General features: G+C 39.7%; 2 protein-coding genes across 2 annotated transcripts in view; both read right to left on the minus strand.

The window, feature by feature from the left end:
- Positions 1-535, minus strand: part of LOC118263233 (SH3 and multiple ankyrin repeat domains protein 2) — a 234,440-nt gene extending 233,905 nt beyond the window's left edge. The window contains exon 1 of the mRNA XM_050705229.1: positions 357-535. The gene's annotated coding sequence lies outside the window, so the exon portion shown is untranslated. The remainder of the gene's footprint in view (positions 1-356) is intronic.
- Positions 536-7,525: 6,990 nt separating this feature from the next.
- LOC126912631 (uncharacterized) lies at positions 7,526-8,641 on the minus strand. Its single transcript, XM_050705644.1, has one exon. It carries the CDS (start codon positions 8,129-8,131, stop codon positions 7,526-7,528), a length of 606 nt encoding a protein of 201 aa, XP_050561601.1. The 5' UTR covers positions 8,132-8,641.
- Between the last annotated feature and the right edge of the window lie 219 nt (positions 8,642-8,860).

Below are 8,860 nucleotides of genomic sequence, written 5' to 3' on the forward strand. Positions count from 1 at the left end.
TCTAATGTTCGATTTAATCTAACACCTAGAAGAAAATTATTAGCGATACAAATTGCAACTGTTACTATTGCAGATTTTCCGTAGATGAAAATTCGGAGAAAATTTTTACGCCAAATTCTATGCGGTTAACTGCCAAAAATTTTAGAAGTAAATATCCAATTTAGTAACAGAAAGATTCTCCAAATTAGTAGGCATTCTACTGTATTTACTTACGCCCAAGTACTAAAGCACGTGAGCTATACAAAATAAGTGCTAGGTGTTTTGCGAAAACACACGCAATAATCGTACGCAGTAATTAAACGAGGTACACGATACCCGACCTTAAGGGCTTGTCTGTTTATCCACACATAACTTACCTTGGTGAGTATTCAGTCACTAGTGGGGCTAACAATCCAACACGAGCATACAACACTCACTAACTATCATCACAACACTAACTCGAGGTCCACAATAGGGGTTTATTTTTATTTTCGTTTCGATTTCGACGGCGATAGCGAAGCGAACGCTCTCGGCTCTGTCTCGCGACTGGCCGGTATCGAGCGGGCGACCGGCGACTCCCCGCGCCGCTCTAAACCAATTTATAATACATACAGAGGCGCAGCATCCCCTGAAACCAGCACAATCCAAATCCAACCTTATTTAGTATCGAATAGCGTTAGATTTTGAATGTAACCAAGATGCCGCAGAGGCAAAAACGTCGCCAGTCTTCGCAGAAAAGCCAAGGGTGCGAATTGTGTACGTTTCCTTCGTTTATAATTGAAATCAACGTACAAGGAAGATCTTTCGCCTTGAATATTCATAACAGGGAGTACATTAATTGTTATTGAAGATTTTCCGACACCTGACTACTCACTATCGCCACACTATCATATCTGACTACTACAATGCCAATAGAACAGGTTCTGACATCCGAAAATTTTGTAAGCACCTCGTATATTTAATGGGTCTCATAAAAATGTTCCTCATACGTCATTCAGGCGACAGAGCTCGGATAAGAAAATTAACTGCCACATTTTACACGTTTGGAAAATTGTTTGACTTGACTCTCTCTTGTCTCTTCGTCAGATTGATATTAAGTTGAAACAAGAGACGAGTTAATCAGGAACAGCTTCTGAGAAAACATTGAAAAATTGTGTGGGCTTTAAGCGTCTATTTCAGTATGATCCTATTATAGTTCGACATGTAGGCTTTTAATAGCCTGTTCCAGAAATAGACTAAATTCTAGATAAAATCTCTGACTTTCTAACTTATTTTTATAACTACTTATTGAACCATATTTTTTTACAATTGACTGCACGGTTACCGTGGTGGCTTGGCAAGCGACTGCCGTGCAACGTGTAGCGGTTTCGATTCCTCGCATGGAGCAAATTTTTGTGTGATCCACAAATTGTTGTTTCTGGTCTGGGTGTCATATGTGTATGTGAAATTGTATGTCTGTAAAAGCACCCTAGCACATTATTTAAAAAAAGACATGTCGCTTAAAACTTATTATAATAAGTCTTATATAATTTGACTTCTTTAACTTCTAGGCAATCAATTTGCATAAGTACAGTCAGTAATAAAGTTAAAACCAGTAACATGCATAAAGGTCGTTGACATCGAATTTCTTTTGACAAAACTTCCAACTTTTTGACACCGACGCCGCTGGAAACCATAACGTTGACATACACGGTTCCTGTTATTTGAGCTTCGCCCCATTCTTCCGGGGTGGGGAATTAGCATTCCCCTCCACTGGGCAAGGAGCCAACAGGACGCCCCTCCATTCCTTGCCCAGAACATTTGTAATATCCTGCAGTATGACACTGGTTACGGAAAAAATATTAAGGAAACTTTTCATATAACTTTGGTTTTATTATTGTAGGGCTCGCCACAACCTACCAAAACTGATGCAAGTCCTGTAAACCAGGATCTACAGTAGATACAACCGCATGAAAATAAGTAACATTGGAACGATGAAGTCCGGAACTGAATAATCCTGCAACGATTTAATAAAGAATAAACTTTGGCTTTAATTGATAAAATTATACGTCACATGACGCTTTATATAATACAAGGTGTCTCAAAAGTAAGTTCACATTTGCTTATTTTATTACGCGAAAGCAACTATTCTGAGGGGCGCGGGGGGTGTGTCAATCGGTAGTCTGGCTCTTGGGAATTTAGTCGCTATGGAGCGTTTCTCTGGTGCGGACCGTGGGTTGTTCGTACGTGAGTTTTACAAAAACGGTAATTCGGCGACTGTAGCGCGTAGAAAATTCTGCAGTATTCGACATATTCGTCACTTACATGATGCGCCTAGCACTCGACTCATTGCAAAATGGGTTAAGAAGTTTGAAGAGACTGGGTCAACTCTGTAGAAACCAAAATCTGGGCGGCGAACATCAAGAACAGCCGAAAACGTGGACAGTGTTACGGCCGAATTATCGGCCCTTTTTTGAAGATGGAAGGGGACGCACACTCACAGTGAATTCAGAGCGTTATGTGGAGATGTTAGACGAGTTTTTCGTACCCCAACTGCAAAACTTTCCTGGTTACAACCAAAGAACATGGTTCCAGCAGGATGAAGCAACTTCACACACGTCCAACAGATCTCTGCCTCGAGTTCGAGAAATTTTTCCGAACAAATTAATCTCCAGGCGAGGTGACATAAATAGGCCTCCACGGAGCCCCGATTTAACGCCTATGGGTTTTTTCCTGTGGGGTTATGTCAAATCAAAAGTTTACGCTAATAAACCGAATTCCCTGGCACAATTAAAAGAAAATATCCGTCATGCAATGGCAGCCATCACGGAGACTACCTGCCGAGCTGTCATAGGCAATTTTAGTGCCCGACTAAATGAATGCCGAGAGCGCAACGGTTTACATTTGCACGATGTTATTTTTTAAAAATAAATTCCCAAACAGTGTACTTCAATATATAATAAAAAAATTTTCAATAAAGCTAAGACTTTTCTTTTAAAAAAAGATTTAAATGTGAACTTTCTTTTGAGACACCTTGTATAACGTCTACTTTTCACCAATTATGTTATGAGTTTCATATAATAGGAAATGTAAATATTACCATATTACCATCGAGTAATTTGTAAAAGTACAAAATTGACGTGTAAAAGAGTTAAATTGTTACATATTTGCAAAAATAAATATAATTTATCAGTACCATTTTAGATACTGCGCAATTACTGAGAATTTTCGAAGAACTGAAAACTTCTTAATATCATAGAGCTTAGTACGAGTTTGCATTACCTACATTTAACAAAAGTGCGTTCAACGCTCTGATTGGTTGGTTTTTTCGAGCCGACCAATGAGAGCGCCGAACGAGCGAGCGTACACTAAATAGTTCCTTAGATTAAAGAACCTAACAGTCTAACACCTACCTTTAATACAACAATAACTATTCCCAATTACTAAACTCTAGAAGAGAACTCAGATCTCCCAAGAGACGTCTAACTATTTACTGACAGAAAACCATTATTGGAATCCCAAAACAAATTACAGATAGTTGTAAAAAGGTTTCAATAATAAATGAGTTCTCCCGCTGAATGATAAACCCTCCGAGGACCCTCCGTCGAGGAGTTGGTTCGAAGATAATCCCGTATTGATAGCCTGGTGCAAGCTGCTGCTCTTATTTTAAAGTCCATTGCAGTTTAAATAGAAATTGATTGGGATTGCATCTGTTTTTCGATTGGATTTTAGTTTTGAAGGCAATATTTTAAACTTTTATTTTAATTTAAACATTCGGCTTAATCCTTTGGAATTGATCGTTAGTCGAATGGCCGCAAAAACGACTATTTAATAAGGAGTTCTTTGCCCGAGTAAGGTATACTTTAATTGTAAATAGTACAATATTATCAAAATTTCTTAGAATAAAAAACATGACCTTATCTACGTTTTTAAACTAATATTATATTTGTCATCGAATTGTTATTCTCCATAATTCTGGGAAGAATGAGTTCAATAAGATCAATGTAGACTCATTAATATGAAAATTTCAATGAATAAAACTCAGCTATTTACTTAGAAAAAGTCATAGCTTATTCGCAGAAATAAAAAGTGTAGTGGGCGCATTTGCTCAATCCAATAACTTCTGAATAAAGTATTGAGAAAACCAATTCTTTCATCGAAAAGTTCAAAGATATTTCCTAGAACCTGACTATCTTAAATATTAAGATCTAGAAAAACTCGAAATATCCAATAATAGTTCAGGAACTATTCCGATTTCGTATTCATTGTTCCTACTTCCAACCGAAAATAGCTTTCAAACAAAAACGAAACTTGAAAATCTTATTATAGAATACAAAATTGAATGTATTCTTGTTAAATACAATCAAGATTTTCCTGCTAAGTCCTCGCGTTGGCAACTAATTAAAAATACAATTCGATTTGTTGAACAGTACATTTTTATCCGAAGGAAAGTCCGTAGGATTGGAGAACTTTGTTTTATTGGACCACAGATTATGATATAAGGAAATAGGTACCTAATGCACTCATAACTAAAGTTTACTTTTGAATGAGAAGATTTCCTACAGCTATGTTTTTATAGTGCACAATAAACTGCATACATTGTATAAATAAATTGTCATTTTGGTCTTTAGTCTGAAAAATCTTCGTGATGTTCATTCGCATTTAGAGGAAGTCATAAGGCCTTCTACTAAACTTGGTAAAATAATCTGTACATAATACTCATTAGCAAAAATTATACCGTAAAACGGGGTGGATAGAATTCAAAGGGTGAATACATGTTAGAACTGAGATATTTGGGGAATCGTTGGGAACTCAGGGTATCTAATAGTGGTTGAAATAAAACTGCTAGTCGCCGTTTACAGCTATATTAGGACTGACACTCCTTTATATACAATCCAGTATTACCAGCTACCCACATGCTCGTAATACTGCGCAAGGCAAATAATAGGTGTTTACCCACATACATCACACCTCACCACTTAGTTTTATGCTACACTTATATAAAACACATCTTATCTTAATACCTTATATACTAACAACATCTTAATCTTAATATCTTATATACTAACAACATCTAATATTCTTCTAACTAACACGAACATCCTAATTATGTATTTTCCTACTTAATATTACTAACTTAGTATCTAATAACGGGTTTACGAGTTCGCCTGGAACGACCCACCGGTGGTGACGATACTTGCTCTGTCATAGATATGCCCGGCTGTTCATACCCCTCATGTACCTCGTCTTTACCACCCTCCGGTGGATGGTCTGATGGTGAACTACTCTCACCCCTCGTCCCCTGTGGAATCGGGACTACATCCTCAACTGCTACCTGCGCTGGAGTCGAAGCAGTCGTATCCCCGGTTGTACTATCAGAACATGTGAAGTCAGATAATCGTGATCTACGTTTTATATGATCGATATGTTTCCTTGTAAGTCGACCGTCACCGTTATCCACCAGGTACTCGCGCGTGCCTACTCTAGCCTCAATCCTACCTTTCACCCATTTCTCCCCCTTGGCATAGTTCCTTGACCACACTGTATCCTGCGGAGCCAGCTCCCGAATAGTACCACCAGCGCTTTCCGCCTGGCGCTGTTGTGCCGCCCGCACCCGTTCTTCTAGCGCGCGGTCGCTGCGCAATAAGTCTAACCGAGTCCGTAATGCGCGTCGTTGTAATAACATCGCTGGCGTTTCGCCCGTTGTGCACTGTGCCGTGTTCCTATGGTTTAGTAAAAACGTTTGTAGGGCTGCATCAATATCTTTGTTATCTCTGTACGCTTTTTTTATTGCCAATTTACACAATCTCACCGAATTTTCGGCGGCACCGTTAGAAGCAGGGTGATATGATGGTGAGAAAAGTTGACGTATGCCGTTATTCTTTAAGAAATTACCGAATTCTGTACTCGTAAACGGGGGCCCCTGGTCTGATACTAATTCTACCGGCAGACCAAATCTAGCGAAGGTACTACGTAAAACCTTAACCACCTGGGTCGCGTTAGTACGTGGCATTTCAAAAACTTCAAGCCATTTCGAACTTGAGTCTATTAAAATCATGTAGGTATTGCCTCGATATGGCCCTAGGAAATCCACGTGTAACCTACTCCACGGCTGAATCGAGTAGGGCCAGGGTTGAGGCTGCGCTCGCGGCGGAGCGGCGCCCTCTACTGCACAAGTCTCACAACTCTGACATAGCTCCTCTATATCCCTATCTATGTTCGGCCACCAAACATAACTACGAGCTATACCTTTTGTTTTGACTATACCCATGTGACTTGCATGTAATTGTTTAAGTACGTATGTTCTTAACGTCGCGGGTATTATCATTCGATAGCCCCACATTAAACAGCCCCCCTCGATATACAATTCATTGCGTCTCATAAAATATGGCTTAACCTGTTCGTCGTGACATGACAAGGCCATCCTGACTGCACATACAGCAGGATACGACTCACTAACGCGTCTTTTGCCGTTTCCTTCCTAACTTCACTATTGGTTATTGGTAAGAAATCCTCCACAAAGTTTACATAGGTAATTTCTGAAGCCGTGCTATTTTGTTTACCCGTAGGTAGTCTAGATAAAGCGTCTGCGCAATTTTTCTTCGACGAAACATACTCGATATCGTAATTATAACCTGACAACAGTATCGCCCAGCGTTGTAATCGAGAAGCCGCCATTACCGGTATACCTACCTTATCGCCGAAAATATATGTTAGCGGTTTGTGATCCGTCCTAAGCAAAAACTTTCGCCCGTATAAATATTGGTGGTATTTTCTTATACCGAAAACGATAGCAAGTGCCTCCCGGTCTATTTGCGAATATGCACGCTCTGCTGCATTAAGTGACCGCGACGCGTAGGCTATTGGTCGCTCGCCTTCTTCCGTAATGTGCGATATCACCGCCCCAACTCCCACACTGCTCGCGTCCGCTGTCAATACGAGTGGCAATTTTGGTGAGTAATGCATCAGTACTTCGCTAGAACCTAATAGACGTTTAATCTTACCGAATGCTTCTTCGCACTTTCTACACCAATTGAACGGTACCTCGGCTCTTAACAGGTTGTATAAAGGTGAGAGAATAGTACTGACATTCTTAATAAATTTGGCATAATACATCGTCATTCCTATAAACGCTCTTAACTCCGACACATTTGAGGGGGGCGGGGTATCCACTATGGCTTTTATTTTATCTGCACAAGTATGTACTCCATCTTTGCTAATGACGTGACCTAAATACGTAATCGATTTCGCGAAGAAAGCGCATTTTTCTTTTTTTACTTTTAAACCGGCCGATTGTAACCGCTGGAAAACCTTATGTAAATTGTTTACATGGTCCTTAGTATTAGTTCCAGTGATTATTATATCATCCAAAAATACCCCTACATGGGGCAATTTGGCAAATAATTGTTCGAGGTGCTTTTGAAATATCCCTGGGCTAGACGACAACCCGTATACTAATCTATTATACATAAACATACCTTTGTGGGTATTAATGACCGTATATTTCTTTGATTGGTCCAATTCGAACTGAGCATATGCTTGTGACAAATCAATTTTGCTGAAACGTTTACCTCCATGTAAACGTGCTAATAAATCTTCTTAGCCTCGCGGACGTCACGGCCAAGCACTCCACCGCTGAGTCCGTCGCCGTTGAGCCTACAACGGCCGCAGCATTTTTCTCAGCTGCTTCCATGCTTACGGCCATACTATATGCTTTTGCATAATCTAGCTTATCCTCAGCGAATAAACGCTGGCGTATCACTTCGCTACTGATTCCACAAACGAACTGATCCCTTATACTTTCTTCCAGCCATAACCCCAACTCACACGTTTTGGACAGCTTCTTCAAGGCTGCTAAATAATCCGCGATGTTTTCTCCCTCCTTTTGTTTCCGTTGACGGAATTTAAAACGTTCCGCAAGAATACTGGGCTTTGGCTTCAAATGTTTCTCCATGATGGCCGTTATTTGTTCAAATGTCTTTGTGCTCGGTTTGTGTGGTGTACACAAATTCACTAATAGTTCATAACTTTCGGCTCCCATTACTGTAATCAATGTCGCTACCCGTAATTCACTATTTACATTGTTCACAAGAAAGTAATTTTCTAGACGTTCGACGTATAAACTCCAGTCGTCAGATTGAACTTTGAACTCACTGATTTTACCAATCGACATATTCACTGTTTTCTTGTTTTTTTCTCTCGATAATAGGGCTCGCGTATAAATAATTCGTGTATCCTCGTCGCCACTGAGATATTTGGGGAATCGTTGGGAACTCAGGGTATCTAATAGTGGTTGAAATAAAACTGCTAGTCGCCGTTTACAGCTATATTAGGACTGACACTCCTTTATATACAATCCAGTATTACCAGCTACCCACATGCTCGTAATACTGCGCAAGGCAAATAATAGGTGTTTACCCACATACATCACACCTCACCACTTAGTTTTATGCTACACTTATATAAAACACATCTTATCTTAATACCTTATATACTAACAACATCTTAATCTTAATATCTTATATACTAACAACATCTAATATTCTTCTAACTAACACGAACATCCTAATTATGTATTTTCCTACTTAATATTACTAACTTAGTATCTAATAACGGGTTTACGAGTTCGCCTGGAACGACCCACCGGTGGTGACGATACTTGCTCTGTCATAGATATGCCCGGCTGTTCATACCCCTCATGTACCTCGTCTTTACCACCCTTTCCCAACATAATATATTCACCCATCGAATCCATTCACCGTTTTACAGTAGGTATTTTGTTCCAGTTCTAAACTATCCTTAACTTTTTTTATGTTAAATGGGCCCACGTTTGACCGCTATCTCGCCTGATGGTAAGTGATGATGCGGTCTACGGTGGAGCACGTCTGCCCATAAGCAACCT

The sequence above is a fragment of the Spodoptera frugiperda genome, chromosome 27, assembly GCF_023101765.2.
Source record: "Spodoptera frugiperda isolate SF20-4 chromosome 27, AGI-APGP_CSIRO_Sfru_2.0, whole genome shotgun sequence".
Classification (NCBI taxonomy): domain Eukaryota; kingdom Metazoa; phylum Arthropoda; class Insecta; order Lepidoptera; family Noctuidae; genus Spodoptera; species Spodoptera frugiperda.

What these genes read in the sequence shown, in the direction of transcription:
- LOC126912631 (XM_050705644.1), bottom strand. Translation starts at nt 8,131, where the DNA reads ATGTCGATTGGTAAAATCAGTGAGTTCAAAGTTCAATCTGACGACTGG.